This window comes from Cololabis saira, chromosome 22 (genome assembly GCF_033807715.1).
Source record: "Cololabis saira isolate AMF1-May2022 chromosome 22, fColSai1.1, whole genome shotgun sequence".
NCBI lineage: Eukaryota > Metazoa > Chordata > Actinopteri > Beloniformes > Belonidae > Cololabis > Cololabis saira.
Window position 1 is genome coordinate 36084175 of NC_084608.1, and position 18671 is coordinate 36102845.

Below are 18671 nucleotides of genomic sequence, written 5' to 3' on the forward strand. Positions count from 1 at the left end.
CTGTTCCCAGTAACTCTGGTTCTGGATCTTCCTCTCTTCTTCCTAACCCTAACTCAGGGATCATCAACCCGCGGCTCTTTAGCGCCGCCCTGGTGGCTCCTGGAGCTTTTCACAAATGTTTTTTTTCAAATTTTTCTTATTTTTTTTCCTTTTCTTTCTCTTTTTCTCTTTTTTTCTTTCTTCTTTTTTTCTTTTTTTTCCCTTTTCTTTCTCTTTTTCTCTTTTTTTCTTCTTTTCCTTTTTTCTTTTTTTTCCTTTTCTTTCTCTTTTTTACCTTTTCCTCTTCTTTTTTCCTTTTCTTTCTTTTTTCTTTTTCTTTTTTTCCTTTTCTTTCTCCTTATCTCTTTTTTTCCTTTTTTCTTTTTTTTTCTTTTTTTCCTTTTCTTTCTCTTTTTCTCTTTTTTCCTTGTTTTCCTCTTTTTTTCTTTCTTCTTTTTTTCCTTTTTTCTTTTTTCCTTTTCTTCCTCTTTTTCTCTTTTTTCCTTCTCTTTTTTTATTTTTTCTTCTTTTTTTCATTTTCTTTCTCTTTTTTTCTTTCCTTTTTTTCTTTTTTTTCCTTTTCTTTCTCTTTTTCTCTTTTTTACCTTTTTCTCTTCTTTTTTTCCTTTTCTTTCTCCTTATCTCTTTTTTTCCTTTTTTCTCATTTTTTCTTTTTTTCCTTTTCTTTCTCTTTTTCTCTTTTTTCCTTGTTTTCCTCTTTTTTTCTTTCTTCTTTTTTTCCTTTTTTCTTTTTTCATTTTCTTCCTCTTTTTCTCTTTTTTCCTTTTTTCTCTTTTTTTCCTTTTTTCTCTTTTTTTCTTTTTTCTTTTTTCCTTTTTTCTTCCTTTTTCCTTTTTTATTTTTTCTTCTTTTTTTCATTTTCTTTCTCTTTTTTTCTTTCCTTTTTTTCTTTTTTTTCCTTTTCTTTCTCTTTTTCTCTTTTTTACCTTTTTCTCTTCTTTTTTTCCTTTTCTTTCTCTTTTTTTCTTTTTCTTTTTTCCTTTTCTTTCTCCTTATCTCTTTTTTTCCTTTTTTCTCTTTTTCTTTTTTTCCTTTTCTTTCTCTTTTTCTCTTTTTTCCTTTTTTCCCTCTTTTTTTCTTTCTTCTTTTTTTCTTTTTTTCCTTTTTTCTTTTTTCCTTTTCTTCGTCTTTTTCTCTTTTTTCCTTTTTTCTCTTTTTTTTCTTTTTTCATTTTCTTTCTGTTTTTTTCCTTTTTTCTCTTTTTTTCTTTTTTCTTTTTTCATTTTTTCTTCTTTTTTCATTTTTTATTTTTTCTTCTTTTTTTCCTTTTCTTTCTCTTTTTCTCTTTTTTCCTTTTTTCTCTTTTTTTCAGGGGTTTAATAACTTCTATTTTCTCTCCAGGGGTTTTACTAACTTCTCTTTTCTCTCCAGGGGTTTTATAATCTTCTCTTTTCTCTCCAGGGGTTTTACTAACTTCTCTTTTCTCTCCAGGGGTTTTAATAACTTCTCTTTTCTCTCCAGGGGTTTTATAATCTTCTCTTTTCTCTCCTAGTGGTTTGTGGCGGGAGCTTCAACGCCACCTCGTCCCTCCAGGTTCTGACGTCTCCCTCGTACCCGGCCGGCTACCCCGGCTACACGTCGTGTCGCTGGACCCTGGACGCTCCGCCGCAGGAAACCGTCCGGCTGGCGGTGCAGAACTTTGTCCTGCAGCCGGGCCAGAGCTGCTCCGGAAACTTCCTGCAGCTGCAGGACTGGCCCCTGGTAGGTGCTGCTGGTTCTGGTTCTGGCCCCTGGTATCGGTATATACCAGTATATACTGCTATATACCGATACAGGAAAAATAACCCCGATTTTGACTGCATGTAAACGTCCGTGTCTCTGCTAACTGGTTGTTGCTAACTGGTTTTTGCTAACTGGTTGTTGTGTTTCCAGGGAGATTACGGACAGTCTCATAAGTTCTGCGCAGCAGACCAACATCCTCCGGACTTCTACAGCTACGGCAGAACCATGTTGGTGCACTTCAAGTCTGACGCCTTCATGGCAGGAAACGGCCTCAACTTCACCTTTGAGATCGCTGGTAGGTTCCTAGGAAACGGCCTCAACTGCACCTTTGAGATCGCTGGTAGGTTCCTAGGAAACGGCCTCAACTGCACCTTTGAGATCGCTGGTAGGTTCCTAGGAAACGGCCTCAACTGCACCTTTGAGATCGCTGGTAGGTTCCTAGGAAACGGCCTCAACTGCACCTTTGAGATCGCTGGTAGGTTCCTAGGAAACGGTCTCAACTGCACCTTTGAGATCGCTGGTAGGTTCCTAGGAAACGGCCTCAACTGCACCTTTGAGATCGCTGGTAGGTTCCTAGGAAACGGCCTCAACTACACCTTTGAGATCGCTGGTAGGTTCCTAGGAAACGGCCTCAACTGCACCTTTGAGATCACTGGTAGGTATCTGGAGTCTTGGCGCCATTGCCGAAACCAAACTAGAAGTCGGCCATTTTGAATTGATTGTGTAATTTTGGTGCAAATTCTGCAATTCCTTCAGCCGTTAATACGGCCCGAACCGTAACGTGCACCCAGGTGTGTTATACATCAAAATGTGCGTCTCTATCCTGCGAAGATGCGCATTCCTTTTCTCTTTCAAAAGCGTTACCGTGGCGACGATAGATGCCAAAAACCGCGCCCCCCCTTCATCTGATTGGTTCAAACAGAAAAAACGTTGTGCCTCAAGCCCCACATGACGGTTTGACGTACATGCACGAAAATCGGTACACACCTGTATCATGTCGCAACTTAAAGAAAAGTATCTTGGCGCCATGGCCCAAACCGGACAGGAAGTCAGCCATTTTGAATTAATTTGGTCATTTTGGCGCAATTTATGCCATTTTCACGTGTCGTACTTTAACGAACTCCTCCTAGCAGGATCGTCTGTTCGACATAAAACTCGCCCAGGAGACACAAAAGACGTTAACGATGAAAATGTATCAAAATCGTGAGTTTTCGTGAAATGTCGTGGCCGTGGCGCCGCGTCAAACTTCAACGTTAAACAGTAAGTGATACTAGTAGCTGACTGGTCGATATTTGATCTTGATTTTCTGCCATAACTTTTGAATGGTTTGACATAAAGAATCATGGGTGGTGTCATCGGACTCGGTTTTGAGTCCTTGACCTTTATTGGTGAAAATTGCAGGTGCGAGGGCCCGTTCATCGCTGCTAGCAGCTTTAATTCATTGAATGTAACTGGTGGTAAAGCCCGTACTTGGTTGGCGACCCTCGGCTCATGTCTCCAGGCTGTTGTTTTGATGTTTCCTGTAACCTGGTTCTGATTCGTTGAGCTTAACTGGTGCTAACGAGACCCTGGGTTCGTGTCTCCAGGCTGTTGTTTGATGTTTCCTGTAACCTGGTTCTGATTCGTTGAGTTTAACTGGTGCTAACGAGACCCTGGGCTCGTGTCTGCAGGCTGTTGTTTTGATGTTTCCTGTAACCTGGTTCTGATTCGTTGAGCTTAACTGGTGCTAACGAGACCCTGGGCTGTGTCTGCAGGCTGCAGCCGGACCTTCGAGCAGCCGTTTGGCTACCTGAAGAGCCCCGGCTGGCCCGACGTCTATCCCCACAACCAGGACTGCACCTTCATCCTGACGGCCCCGCAGAACAGCTCCATATCGCTCTTCTTCAACAACTTTGACCTGGAGACGCACAGCAGCTGCAACTACGACTACCTGGAGGTACGAGGGCTGGAAATGTGTTTAGTTGGTAGATAATATGGAGTCTACGGGTTACCAGCCATCATTGGACTGGGTTTGGAGGCAGAGAGAGTCACCGTTTGCACCTTAGGCCACGTTTCCACGTAGCTGGTATTTACAAAAACGGATATTTCCCCCTCTGCGCTTTTTTTAAAATTCCTTTTTATTGACTTTTTTCTCAAAATTTTGACTTTTTTCTCGACTTTTTTCTCAAAATATCGACTTTTTTCTCAAGATTTCGTATTTTTTCCTCAGCTTTTTTCTCGACATTTCAACTTTTTTCTCAAAATTTCGACTTTTTCCTCAAAATTTTGACTTTTTTCTCAAAATACCGACTTTTTTCTCAAAATATCAACTTCATTCTCGACATTTCGACTTTTTTCTCAAGATTTTGACTTTTTCTCAAAATATCGACTTTTTCTCAAAATTTCGTCTTTTTTCCTCAACTTTTTTCTCGACATTTCGACTTTTTTCTCAAAATTTCGACTTTTTTCTAAAACTTTATCAAAAATTGATATTTCCCCCTCTACGTTTATAAAAATCCCATAATTTCCAGGAACCTGCATAAATATCTGTTAAGGTGCTATGAGCAGCCAAACCTACAGGGGGCAGTGTAACGAGAAGATAAAGTCATGCTAGCCAATCAGAATCCTGGAAAAAAACATCAACAAATGACACGAGTAACTTCCAGTTACTTCCAAGATGAACCAGAGTCTTTGGTTTGGAGTGACAGAGAAGTGGAGTTACTTTTAAGTGTGACTTTAGAATATAAAACAAGTAAAATACAAGAAAATATTGACGGTTACAAACTAATTGTAACCACAGGTGTCACTCATGACGCTGGTGACGTTTCTGTCTCATAATGTGACGTTCTGAAGACTAAATGTCCGTTTCTCTCCGTTTACAAGCAAACGTGAAGACGGGGTTTTTGAAGATCTCCACTTTGGTCTGAGTTTTCAGAAATGATGGTTTTTGGTGACTTTGAGCTTTTTTTTCCTGTAAACGAACGTCCAAAACGCAGGAAAACACCAGCGTTTTTGATACGTGGAAACGGGGCCTTAAAAAGACCAATGGGGGTTTACCTGGATCCATCACCTCACCTGTATCAGTGTTTACCTGGATCCATCACCTCACCTGTATCAGTGTTTACCTGGATCCAAGATTCTCAACATTTCGTCTTTTTTCCTCGACTTTTTTCTCGACATTTCGACTTTTTTATCAAAATTTCGACTTTTTCTCAAACGTTCGACTTTTTTTCTCGACTTTTTTTCTCAACTTTTTTCTCAAAATTTTGACTTTTTTCTCAAAATATCTACTTTTTTCTCAAAATATTGACTTTTTTCTCAAGATTTCGTCTTTTTTCCTCAACTTTTTTCTCGACATTTCGACTTTTCTCTCAAAATTTTGACTTTTTTTCTCGACTTTTTTCTCAAAATTTAGACTTTTTTTGTTGACCTTTTTCTCAAAATTTTGACTTTTTTCTCAAAATATCGTCTTTTTTTCCTCAAGATTTCATCTTTTTTCCTCAACTTTTTCCTCTACATTTCAGGAAAACACCACCGTTTTTGATACGTGGAAACGGGGCCTTAAATAGACCAATGGGGGTTTACCTGGATCCATCACCTCACCTGTATCAGTGTTTACCTGGATCCATCACCTCACCTGTATCAGTGTTTACCTGGATCCATCACCTCACCTGTATCAGTGTTTACCTGGATCCATCACCTCACCTGTATCAGTGTTTACCTGGATCCAAGATTCTCAACATTTCGTCTTTTTTCCTCGACTTTTTTCTCGACATTTCGACTTTTTTATCAAAATTTCGACTTTTTCTCAAACGTTCGACTTTTTTTCTCGACTTTTTTTCTCAACTTTTTTCTCAAAATTTTGACTTTTTTCTCAAAATATCTACTTTTTTCTCAAAATATTGACTTTTTTCTCAAGATTTCGTCTTTTTTCCTCAACTTTTTTCTCGACATTTCGACTTTTCTCTCAAAATTTTGACTTTTTTTCTCGACTTTTTTCTCAAAATTTAGACTTTTTTTGTTGACCTTTTTCTCAAAATTTTGACTTTTTTCTCAAAATATCGTCTTTTTTTCCTCAAGATTTCATCTTTTTTCCTCAACTTTTTCCTCTACATTTCAGGAAAACACCACCGTTTTTGATACGTGGAAACGGGGCCTTAAATAGACCAATGGGGGTTTACCTGGATCCATCACCTCACCTGTATCAGTGTTTACCTGGATCCATCACCTCACCTGTATCAGTGTTTACCTGGATCCATCACCTCACCTGTATCAGTGTTTACCTGGATCCATCACCTCACCTGTATCAGTTCAGTTCTGCTCCCATTAAAACCTCAATAAAACACTGCTAAAACAGCGCTAAAAACATGCTTTTAAAAACTGACAGTAACAAACAGTACCTTGCGCGACAAAAACTTCCAGTTACTTCCAAGATGAACGAGAGTCTTTGGTTTGGCGTGACAGAGAAGTAGAGTTACTTCTCAACATTTTGACTTTTTTCTCAAAATTTTGACTTTTTTCTCAACTTTTTTCTCAACTTTTTTCTAAACATTTTGACTTTTTTCTCAACATTTTGACTTTTTTCTCAAAATTGTGACTTTTTTCTCAAAATTGTGACTTTTTTCTCGACTTTCTTCTCAAAATTTTGACTTTTTTCTCAACTTTTTTCTCAAAATTTTGACTTTTTTTCTCAACATTTTTCTCAAAATTTTGACTTTTTTTCTTGACTTTTTTCTCAAATTTTGACTTTTTTCTCAAAATATCATCTTTTTTCCTCAAGATTTCGTCTTTTTTCCTCAACTTTTTTCTCAAAATTTTGACTTTTTTTCTCGACATTTTTCTCAAAATTTTGACTTTTTTTCTCGACTTTTTTCTCAAAATATCATCTTTTTTCCTCAATATTTCGTCTTTTTTCCTCAACTTTTTTCTCAAAATTTTGACTTTTTTCTCAAAATTTTGACTTTTTTCTCAACTTTTTTCTCAAAATTTTGACTTTTTTCTCAAAATTGTGACTTTTTTCTCTACTTTTTTCTCAAAATTTTGACTTTTTTCTCAACTTTTTTCTCAAAATTTTGACTTTTTTCTCAACTTTTTTCTCAAAATTTTGACTTTTTTCTCGACTTCTTTCTCAAAATTTTGACTTTTTTTCTCAACATTTTTCTCAAAATTTTGACTTTTTTTCTCGACTTTTTTCTCAAAATTTTGACTTTTTTCTCAAAATATCATCTTTTTTCCTCAAGATTTCGTCTTTTTTCCTCAACTTTTTTCTCAAAATTTCGACTTTTTTCTCAAAATATCGTCTTTTTTCCTCAAGATTTCGTCTTTTTTCCTCAACTTTTTTCTCAAAATTTCGACTTTTTTCTCAAAATTTCTCAAAAACGGATATTTTCCCCTCTGATTTGCGCGACAAAAACGCATAATTTAGCCACTATAACAAAGAATAATATATACATAATAATAATCTCATATTCCGTGTATATATCACGACAACGGATCCCATTGACTTTGCATGGTACAATATCCGTGGTGGTCACACGTAATTATACCACTTTCCGTGTTGGTACCACGGAAAATAGTGGTGAGAGGTCGTGGGCATTTCACGGATTTTTGTGAGATCAGGTTGTATCAGTTCCAGGTTAACGTCCCTCTCTCTCCTCTCAGGTCCGTACGGCAGCTCGCCCAGCTCTCCTCTGATTGGTCGGTTCTGCGGCAGCACCCTCCCCAACCCCGTCTTCCCCGGGTCCAACCAGCTCTACCTGCGCTTCAAGAGCGACTTCTCCGGCGCCAGAGACGGGTTCGAGGTCACGTGGACGTCCTCTCCCGACGGTGAGAACCCAACCGGACCGAGCCGGTACTAGAACCGGACCGGACGGTACTATCAGAACCGGACCGGTACTATCAGAACCAGACCGGACCGGTACTATCAGAACCAGACCGGTACTATCAGAACCGGGACCGGACCGGTACTAGAACCCGTTCATTTTCTTTCTTTCTTTCTTCTTTCTTTCTTTCTTTCTTTCTTTCTTTCTTTCTTTCTTTTCTTTTCTTTCTTTCTTTCTTTCTTTCTTTCTTCTTTCTTTCTTTCTTTCTTTCTTTCTTTCTTTCTAGGCTAATTTCCTTCTTTCTTTCTTTCTTTCCTTCTTTCTTTCTTTCTTTCTAGGCTAATTTCCTTCTTTCTTTCTTTCTTTCCTTCTTTCTTTCTTTCTAGGCTAATTTCCTTCTTTCCTTCCTTCCTTCCTTCCTTCCTTCCTTCCTTCCTTCCTTCCTTCCTTCCTTCCTTCTTTCTTTCTTTCTTTTCTTTCTTTCTTTCTTTCTTTCTTTCTTTCTTTCTTTCTTTCTTTCTTTCTTTCTTTCTTTCTTTCTTTCTTTCTTTCTTTTTAGGCTCATTTCTTTCTTTCTTTCTTTCTTTTTTTCTTTCTTTCTTTCTTTCTTTCTTTTTAGGCTCATTTCTTTCTTTCTTTCTTTCTTTCTTTCTTTCTTTTTAGGCTCATTTCTTTCTTTCTTTCTTTCTTTCTTTCTTTCTTTCTTTCTTTCTTTCTTTCTTTCTTTTTAGGCTCATTTCTTTCTTTCTTTCTTTCTTTCTTTCTTTTTAGGCTCATTTCTTTCTTTCTTTCTTTCTTTCTTTCTTTCTTTTTAGGCTCATTTCTTTCTTTCTTTCTTTCTTTCTTTCTTTCTTTTTAGGCTCATTTCTTTCTTTCTTTCTTTCTTTCTTTCTTTCTTTCTTTTTAGGCTCATTTCTTTCTTTCTTTCTTTCTTTTTAGGCTCATTTCTTTCTTTCTTTCTTTCTTTCTTTTTAGGCTCATTTCTTTCTTTCTTTCTTTCTTTCTTTCTTTCTTTCTTTTTAGGCTCATTTCTTTCTTTCTTTCTTTCTTTCTTTTTAGGCTCATTTCTTTCTTTCTTTCTTTCTTTCTTATTTCTTTCTTTCTTTCTTTCTTTCTTTCTTTTTAGGCTCATTTCTTTCTTTCTTTCTTTCTTTCTTTCTTTCTTTCTTTTTTTCTTTCTTTCTTTATAAAAAAATCATAAAATAAATCAGTTTTACACAAAAACATAATCAACAGGAATTTATCATTTTTACCGTGAGATACAAATTCTTACTGTGGGGAATTTTTTTGACGGTTTATCGTGAACGGTAAAATATCACCCATTCCTAGTGAGAACCCAACCGGACCGAGCCGGTACTAGAACCGGACCGGTACTATCAGAACCGGACCGGACCGGTACTATCAGAACCGGACCGGTACTATCAGAACCGGACCGGACCGGTACTATCAGAACCGGACCGGTACTATCAGAACCGGACCGGACCGGTACTATCAGAACCGGACCGGTACTATCAGAACCGGACCGGACCGGTACTATCAGAACCGGACCGGACCGGTACTATCAGAACCGGACCGGTACTATCAGAACCGGACCGGACCGGTACTATCAGAACCGGACCGGTACTATCAGAACCGGACCGGACCGGTACTATCAGAACCGGACCGGTACTATCAGAACCGGACCGGACCGGTACTATCAGAACCGGACCGGTACTATCAGAACCGGACCGGACCGGTACTAGAACCGGACCGGTACTATCAGAACCGGACCGGACCGGTACTAGAACCGGACCGGTACTATCAGAACCGGACCGGACCGGTACTAGAACCGGACCGGTACTATCAGAACCGGACCGGACCGGTACTATCAGAACCGGACCGGTACTATCAGAACCGGACCGGACCGGTACTATCAGAACCGGACCGGTACTATCAGAACCGGACCGGACCGGTACTAGAACCGGACCGGTACTATCAGAACCAGACCGGTACTATCAGAACCGGACCGGTACTATCAGAACCGGACCGGACCGGTACTAGAACCGGACCGGTACTATCAGAACCAGACCGGTACTATCAGAACCGGACCGGACCGGTACTATCAGAACCGGACCGAACCGAACTGTCGGGACTTTAGAACATGTTTTTGACCGAGTTCCAACGCTCGCCCTACGCCGGGGAAATACAGGAAGCTTGAAGGCAGAGAAAAGTCTTGACGCTTGGTCCGACTTCAAGGCAGGATTTATGTAGAAATTAAAGTGATGAGGACACCGAACTTTAGGATTTGACCGTTTAATTAAATTAAATTAAATTAAATTAATTACATCAATTTAATTAATTTAATTTTAATTAATGTAATTAATTTAATGTAATTAAGTTCAATGTAATTAATTTAATTAATTAAACGGTCAAATCATAAAGTTTGGTGTCCTCATCAGCACAGTTATTATCGTTCACGAAAACGAACGAAATAACTAAAACTAAAATTGAAAAAACAATTTCGTTAACTGAACTAAATAAAAACGAAAATTAAAAGACAAAAACGATAACTAACTGAAAGTATATTGCGTTTTTAGAAAACTAACTAAAACAAACTGAAATGATAGATATAATTTCCTCCGTTTTCGTCCCTGTCAATAAAAGCCTCTTGGTTTGATCAATTTATTCTGCTCTGGCCGTTTATCTCCAACTGGCAGCTACGGCACCTGAACGCCTCACGGTCCGGGACGTCAAAACTAAAACTAATAAAAACTAAAACTAAGCATTTTTGAAAATATAAAAACGAATAAAAACTAGCAAACCCACTAAAAACAAATTAAAACTAACTGAATTGAAGGAGAAAAAGTCAAAACGAAATAAAACTAAACTAAAATGAAAAATTCAAAACTATTATAACCCTGCTCATCACTTTAATTTCGCCAACAAATCCTGCCTTGAAGAAGGACCAAGAGTTTAATTAATTAACTTAATTTAATATAATTAATTTGAATGTAATTAATTAATTAATTTAATTTAATTTAATTTAATTTAATTTAATTTAATTTAATTTAATTTAATTTAATTTAATTTAATTTAATAAATGAGACGGCTTCGAGGTCACCTGGTCCAAAGAGATAAATGACGAAATCCCCGTCCCTAAACCCAAACCAGGGATACTGGGGAACCCGCGGGTGCTACCAACGATGCACCGGTTCACACGGCTCAAGGTTCCTTCATCGCCCACCGAAGGGGAGACCTCTAACTCCTGAGAACTCCTGAGAACCGAGACAGAGGCGACGGTCCCTCCCCGTCTCTGGGACTCTGGAGTGAAACCTGCTTCTCATCGTTATACATCAAAATGTGCGTCTCCATCCTGCGACACCACGCATTACTTTTCTCTTTCAAAAGTGTTACCGTGGCGACGCTAGACGCCAAAAAGCGCGCCCACCCTTCATCTGGTTGGTCCATTTTTGATAGTTCCTACTTTCTGCCATAACTTTTGAATGGTTTGATATACGATGAAAGGAGGTCAAACGTGTCAATTTTCCACCAAGTCAGTCCTGGTGATAAATGTGATATTTAATGGTTTGCATTAATGTGCGTGGCCTAACGGCTCAACAGCGCCCCCTAGAAAACTTTGTGCCTCAAGCCCCACAATACGGTTTGACGTACATGCACGAAAATCGGTACACACCTGTATCATGTTACAACTTAAAGAAAAGTCTCTTGGCGCCATGGCCCAAACCCAACAGGAAGTCGGCCATTTTGAATTAATCGTGTAAATTTGGCGCAATTTTATGCCATTTTCACGTGTCGTACTTTAACGAACTCCTCCTAGCAGGATCGTCCGTTCCACATAAAACTCACTCAGGAGACACAAAAAACATTAACGATGAAAAGTTATCCAAATCGTGATTTTTCGTGAAATGGTGTGGCCGTGGCGCCGCGTCAAACTTCAACGCTAAACAGGAAGTGATACTAGTAGCTGATTGGTCGATATTTGATCCTATTTTCTGCCATAACTTTTGAATGGTGTGACTTTTTTCTCAAAATATCGACTTTTTTCTCAAGATTTCGTATTTTTTCCTCGACTTTTTTCTCAAAATTTTGACTTTTTTCTCAAAATACCGACTTTTTTCTCAAAATATCAACTTTTTTCTCGACATTTCGGCTTTTTTCTCAAGATTTCGACTTTTTCTCAAAATTTCGACTTTTTTTCTCGACTTTTTTCTCAAAATTTTGACTTTTTTCTCAAAATACCGACTTTTTTCTCAAAATATCAACTTTTTTCTCGACATTTTGGCTTTTTTCTCAAGATTTCGACTTTTTCTCAAAATTTCGACTTTTTCTCAAAATTTCGACTTTTTTTCTCAACTTTTTTCTCAAAATTTTGACTTTTTTCTCAAACTTTCTCAAAAACTGATATTTCCCCCTCTACGTTTTGAAAAATCCCATCATTTCCAGGAACCTGCATAAATATCTGTTAAGGTGCTATGAGCAGCCAAACCTTCAGGGGGCAGTGTAACGAGAAGATAAAGTCATGCTAGCCAATCAGAATCCTGGAAAAAAACATCAACAAATGACACGAGTAACTTCCAGTTACTTCCAAGATGAACCAGAGTCTTTGGTTTGGAGTGACAGAGAAGTGGAGTTACTTTTAAGTGTGACGTTAGAATATAAAACAGGTAAAATACAAGACAATATTGACGGTTACAAACTAATTGTAACCACAGGTCGTCCATCGCTGCTAGCAGCTTTAATCTGGTGTGTTGTGGTTCCAGGGTGCGGGGGGACCCTCTTCGGGGACCACGGGTCCTTCTCCAGCCCCCTCTACCCCGGCTCCTACCCGCCCTCCTCCCACTGCCGCTGGGGCATCCAGGCTCCCCGGGGCCGCCTGGTGACCGTGTCCTTCAACCAGATCAGCATCCCCGACCCGGGAGACTGCCAGAGCAACTTCCTGGTCCTGTACGACGGCCCGGACGCCTCCTCGCCGGCCGTGGGGCCGTACTGCGGGACGGTAGGTCCTCCCGCCGCCCCTATGTTCCTGGTCATGTGACCCCGTCGTCCCTAACGACGGCCCGTTCTTGTTCCCAGGAGACCGACATCGCCCCGTTCACGGCCTCCTCCCACCGGGTCCTCGTGGTTTTCCAGGCCCAGAACTCCTCGGCCGCGCTGCCGTCGGGCTTCAGGCTCACCTGGACCAGCTGATCCCAGTCCTGGACCAGCTGATCCCAGTCCTGGACCAGCTGATCCCAGTCCTGGACCAGCTGATCCCAGTCCTGGACCAGCTGATCCCAGTCGTAACCTCCTAATCCCAGTCCCTAACCTCCTAATCCCAGTCCCTAACCTCCTAATCCCAGTCGTAACCTCCTAATCCCAGTCCCTAACCTCCTAATCCCAGTCCCTAACCTCCTAATCCCAGTCCTAACCTCCTAATCCCAGTCCCTAACCTCCTAATCCCAGTCCCTAACCTCCTAATCCCAGTCCTAACCTCCTAATCCCAGTCCCTAACCTCCTAATCCCAGTCTCTAACCTCCTAATCCCAGTCCTAACCTCCTAATCCCAGTCCCTAACCTCCTAATCCCAGTCCCTAACCTCCTAATCCCAGTCCTAACCTCCTAATCCCAGTCCCTAACCTCCTAATCCCAGTCCCTAACCTCCTAATCCCAGTCCTAACCTCCTAATCCCAGTCGTAACCTCCTAATCCCAGTCCCTAACCTCCTAATCCCAGTCCCTAACCTCCTAATCCCAGTCGTAACCTCCTAATCCCAGTCCCTAACCTCCTAATCCCAGTCCCTAACCTCCTAATCCCAGTCCTAACCTCCTAATCCCAGTCCCTAACCTCCTAATCCCAGTCCTAACCTCCTAATCCCAGTCCCTAACCTCCTAATCCCAGTCTCTAACCTCCTAATCCCAGTCCTAACCTCCTAATCCCAGTCCCTAACCTCCTAATCCCAGTCCCTAACCTCCTAATCCCAGTCCTAACCTCCTAATCCCAGTCCCTAACCTCCTAATCCCAGTCTCTAACCTCCTAATCCCAGTCCCTAACCTCCTAATCTCAGTCCCTAACCTCCTAATCTCAGTCCTAACCTCCTAATCTCAGTCCCTAACCTCCTAATCCCAGTCCTAACCTCCTAATCCCAGTCCCTAACCTCCTAATCCCAGTCCCTAACCTCCTAATCCCAGTCCCTAACCTCCTAATCCCAGTCCTAAACTCCTAATCCCAGTCCCTAAACTCCTAATCCCAGTCCCTAACCTCCTAATCCCAGTCCCTAACCTCCTAATCCCAGTCCCTAACCTCCTAATCCCAGTCCCTAACCTCCTAATCCCAGTCCCTAACCTCCTAATCCCAGTCCCTAACCTCCTAATCCCAGTCCTGGACCAGCTAATCCCAGTCCCTAACCTCTTAATCTCCTAATCCCAGTCCCTAACCTCCTAATCTCAGTCCTAACCTCCTAATCCCAGTCCTAACCTCCTAATCCCAGTCCCTAACCTCCTAATCTCAGTCCTAACCTCCTAATCCCAGTCCCTAACCTCCTAATCTCAGTCCCTAACCTCCTTATCTCAGTCCTAACCTCCTAATCCCAGTCCCTAACCTCCTAATCCCAGTCCCTAACCTCCTAATCCCAGTCCTAACCTCCTAATCCCAGTCCTAACCTCCTAATCCCAGTCCCTAACCTCCTAATCCCAGTCCCTAACCTCCTAATCCCAGTCCTAACCTCCTAATCCCAGTCCCTAACCTCCTAATCCCAGTCCCTAACCTCCTAATCCCAGTCCTAACCTCCTAATCCCAGTCCCTAACCTCCTAATCCCAGTCTCTAACCTCCTAATCCCAGTCCCTAACCTCCTAATCTCAGTCCCTAACCTCCTAATCCCAGTCCCTAACCTCCTAATCCCAGTCCCTAACCTCCTAATCCCAGTCCTAAACTCCTAATCCCAGTCCCTAACCTCCTAATCCCAGTCCCTAACCTCCTAATCCCAGTCCCTAACCTCCTAATCCCAGTCCCTAACCTCCTAATCCCAGTCCCTAACCTCCTAATCCCAGTCCCTAACCTCCTAATCCCAGTCCCTAACCTCCTAATCCCAGTCCTAACCTCCTAATCCCAGTCCCTAACCTCTTAATCTCCTAATCCCAGTCCCTAACCTCCTAATCCCAGTCCCTAACCTCCTAATCTCAGTCCTAACCTCCTAATCCCAGTCCTAACCTCCTAATCCCAGTCCCTAACCTCCTAATCTCAGTCCTAACCTCCTAATCCCAGTCCCTAACCTCCTAATCCCAGTCCCTAACCTCCTTATCTCATTCCTAACCTCCTAATCCCAGTCCCTAACCTCCTAATCCCAGTCCCTAACCTCCTAATCTCAGTCCTAACCTCCTAATCCCAGTCCTAACCTCCTAATCCCAGTCCCTAACCTCCTAATCTCAGTCCTAACCTCCTAATCCCAGTCCCTAACCTCCTAATCCCAGTCCCTAACCTCCTTATCTCATTCCTAACCTCCTAATCCCAGTCCCTAACCTCCTAATCTCAGTCCCTAACCTCCTAATCCCAGTCCCTAACCTCCTAATCTCCTAATCCCAGTCCCTAATCTCCTAATCCCAGTCCTTAACCTCCTAATCTCAGCCCTAATCTCCTAATCCCAGTCCCTAACCTCCTAATCCCAGTCCCTAACCTCCTAATCTCAGCCCTAACATCCTAATCCCAGTCCTAACCTCCTAATCTCAGTCCCTAATCTCCTAATCCCAGTCCCTAATCTCCTAATCCCAGTCCTTAACCTCCTAATCTCAGCCCTAACCTCCTAATCCCAGTCCCTAATCTCCTAATCCCAGTCCTTAACCTCCTAATCTCAGCCCTAATCTCCTAATCCCAGTCCCTAACCTCCTAATCCCAGTCCCTAATCTCCTAATCCCAGTCCTTAACCTCCTAATCTCAGTCCCTTACCTCCTAATCTCAGCCCTAACCTCCTAATCCCAGTCCTTAACCTCCTAATCTCAGTCCTAACCTCCTAATCCCAGTCCCTAACCTCCTAATCCCAGTCCCTAACCTCCTAATCTCAGTCCCTAACCTCCTAATCTCAGTCCCTAACCTCCTAATCTCAGTCCCTAATCCCAGTCCCTAACCTCCTAATCCCAGTCCCTAACCTCCTAATCTCCTAATCCCAGTCCCTAACCTCCTAATCTCAGCTAAACTTCAGCCTGTAACATGAATGTATTTAAACGAATGTGGTGGATAATTCTGATGTTTTAATAAACACATTTTTCATGAAGTAAAACAACGTGGTCCTTTATTTCCCCGTCGTTTTGAGCTACGCCAAATTAGTCCGGTACTATCTATCGGAAGAATAAGAAAAAAAAGAAGGAAGAAAAGGGAGAAAAAGAGGAAAAAAGGTGGAAAAAAGAGGAAAAAAGGAAAAAAAGGGAGAAAAATTACAAATATAAGGTAAAAAAAGAGAGAGAAAGGGAAAAAAGAGGGAAAAAAGAATTAAAAAATAAAAAAATAGGAAAAAAAGGGAGAAAAAGGACAAATATAAGTAAACAAAAGAGAAAAAGGGAAAAAGGGGAGAGAGGAAAAAAATAGGAAAAAGGGAGGAAAGGAAAAAAGAGAAAAAAGGACAAATATAAGGGAAAAATACGGAGCCCGTAAAGGGACATGGATTTTTTTTTTTAATGACTTTTACGTGCGCACGTAAAGTTGTTTAAGTGAGCACGCAAAACGTTTATGCACTCACTAAAAAGGTTCACGTGCTCTCGTAAGCGAGCGCCTAAAAAATGTTCTACGTGAGCGTGTAAAGGTAATACGTGCGCGCGTGAAACTATTACGCGCTTACTTAGAAGTTTTACGTGAGCGCGTAAAAACAAACAAACACATGGGAGTTTTGCTGGAACAGGAGACCCTCCAGCTCTGTTCATTTTTTTTTTTTTTTAATATTTTTATCCCGGTTTTTTTTCCCCATTTTTACCACCCCGTGTTCCTACCTACTGACAGTCCTGGGCATTGCCATCCTCCACCAACCCCGGGAGGGCCCTGCACTGAGCTCAGGTCTCCTCCTTAACCTGAGGAGTGAGCAGACAGGGTGGGGCTTCTCCGGCCGGACGTAGCCAGAGGGGGCATGTATAGGGGGGCATGTAGAGCCCAGGACTGTTGCATGTTTTTGTGAGGGTAGCTGCCATTAGCTACCCAGGGGAACACGGGGAGAACATGCAAACTCCACACAGAAAGATCCTTTCACCAACCCCACCCATGGTGTGGGCACTGAAGTCATGGGGGAACTAACACGCACTTCAGCACCCACAGCGTCCCCCGGCAGGAATCGAACCCAGGACCTTCTTGCTGTGAGACCGCTGCACTACCAGCTGCGCCACCGTGCCCCCTCCTGCTCTGTTCATGAATGGAAATGTTATTACAGGATTTAGCTGAGCTCTATTTTAACCTGGGACTTCATTACAAGGACATTACCACTTTGCTTGCAAGTCGCCACCATTATATGGTCACCGAACGACATTTAAAACGCCTGCTGAAGGCGTTTGGACTGTTATGATCAGATAATTACTTTCATTCATGAACAATTACAAACATCTGGCCAACTACATGGTTATAGGTGGATGTACACAAAATGTCAGGAGAATGGATTACGTGTCCGGAAAGAAGACGTGCGTTTAATTCTAAAAGAATTAGAACCACGAGGTGTTCAACTCAGAACATCCAGGCTTGAGTCTTATGACAAACTCAAGACATTTGGGATCTGTATCAACGGCCGCATTGTTGTATTTTCCAGGAAAATCATCTGGCTGAATGCATTTACTACAAGCAGTGACCCAAAAATGGTTGGAGGCTACTACATGGAGAAAGTGGAGAAACTAGGTGGTTGTCCAAGAATTGCAAGAGGTGACCGGGGCACAGACGTTAAAGTCAGAGATTTTCAGCGTTTTCTCCGTCTCATCTATTGACAGCTACATTGAAGGAGCAAGAACGGCCAACCAGAGGATAGAAAGTTGGTGGGGATTCCTCCGGAAGGAAGCAATGGACTTCTACATCACTCTGTTTGCTGATCTAAAGCAAACAGAGTGGCCGTGGGTCATTTGGTACCGGGCCGCACAGAGAGAGAGGAAAAAAAAAAAAAAAAAAATTTTTTTTTTTTTTTTTAATAATTTCTGTAGAATCCCCGACTGATGATGGATGACTCTCAAACTGATAGTTCACAATGTTTTTATTCCTTGGATGTAAATACACTGCAAACACACCGTAAGTCAAACTCAAGCTGGACATAAATACGGTATAAAATTTGCACAAATCCTTATCAGCAGGTGCTTTTTGTGTCAGTAAGGCTCCACTTTAGCATTTCCGACACTAGTTTAGTCTTTCAGACACACTTTCTACTGCCGTTAAACTTTTACCGTTAAAGTCCGAAGCGCCGGATGTTTACGAGGTCTCGGCGAGACGCCTTCAAAATAAAAGCACTAAATATCGGTCTACTTAATATATAACAATAAAATAAAAGCCTGGCTTTAAATAACGTTAATGAGAAAACAAACATAAAAACACATTTATAGAAACACTGATATTATAGGTAATTTACAATTTCCATTATTTCATTTTATTTCTTCAAAAATTATGTTTTTTTATTATTATTATTATTATTATTATTATTATTATTATTATTATTATTATTATTATTATTATTACTACTATAGTGAAAATACCACAGTTTTTAATGCCGGTCATTTTATTTAGTTTTTATCAGCTACACCTTTAGATTGGGCCGTGAAAATATTGTCAGATATTAAACCGGTCCGCGGTACAGAAAAGGTTGGGGACCACTGATCTAAAGGACCGTGGTTTATTCGATGGTGAATATTTAGACTGATTTATTTATTTATTTATTTATTTGTTTGCACTTACAAACATACAAGCATCGAAAAAAGAACAGAAAAGAAACAAAGATAAAATGTGCAGGAAAGATCATGAAGCCCGACGGGCTTATAAGCGATCCTCCCCTCTTAAACATACAAATAATTATAATCAACACTTTACACCCCCCTCCCCACCCAATACCCCCTTCCTCATACGCACATACACACATGTGCATATTTACAACTCATACGAAGAAATATATTATCAGAAACAAACAAAAAGGTCAGCAAACAATTTTATCATTTGAATATAATGAAAGGGA

At 41.0% G+C, this 18671-nt stretch overlaps 1 protein-coding gene across 1 annotated transcript in view; it reads left to right on the forward strand.

The window, feature by feature from the left end:
* Positions 1-14409, forward strand: part of LOC133423418 (cubilin-like) — a 125113-nt gene extending 110704 nt beyond the window's left edge. The window contains exons 18-23 of the mRNA XM_061713592.1: positions 1493-1701; positions 1873-2017; positions 3477-3675; positions 7363-7527; positions 12284-12519; positions 12597-14409. Coding sequence (XP_061569576.1) covers positions 1493-1701; positions 1873-2017; positions 3477-3675; positions 7363-7527; positions 12284-12519; positions 12597-12814 — 1172 coding nt within the window. The 3' untranslated portion in view covers positions 12815-14409. The remainder of the gene's footprint in view (positions 1-1492; positions 1702-1872; positions 2018-3476; positions 3676-7362; positions 7528-12283; positions 12520-12596) is intronic.
* The last annotated feature ends 4262 nt before the right edge of the window (positions 14410-18671 follow it).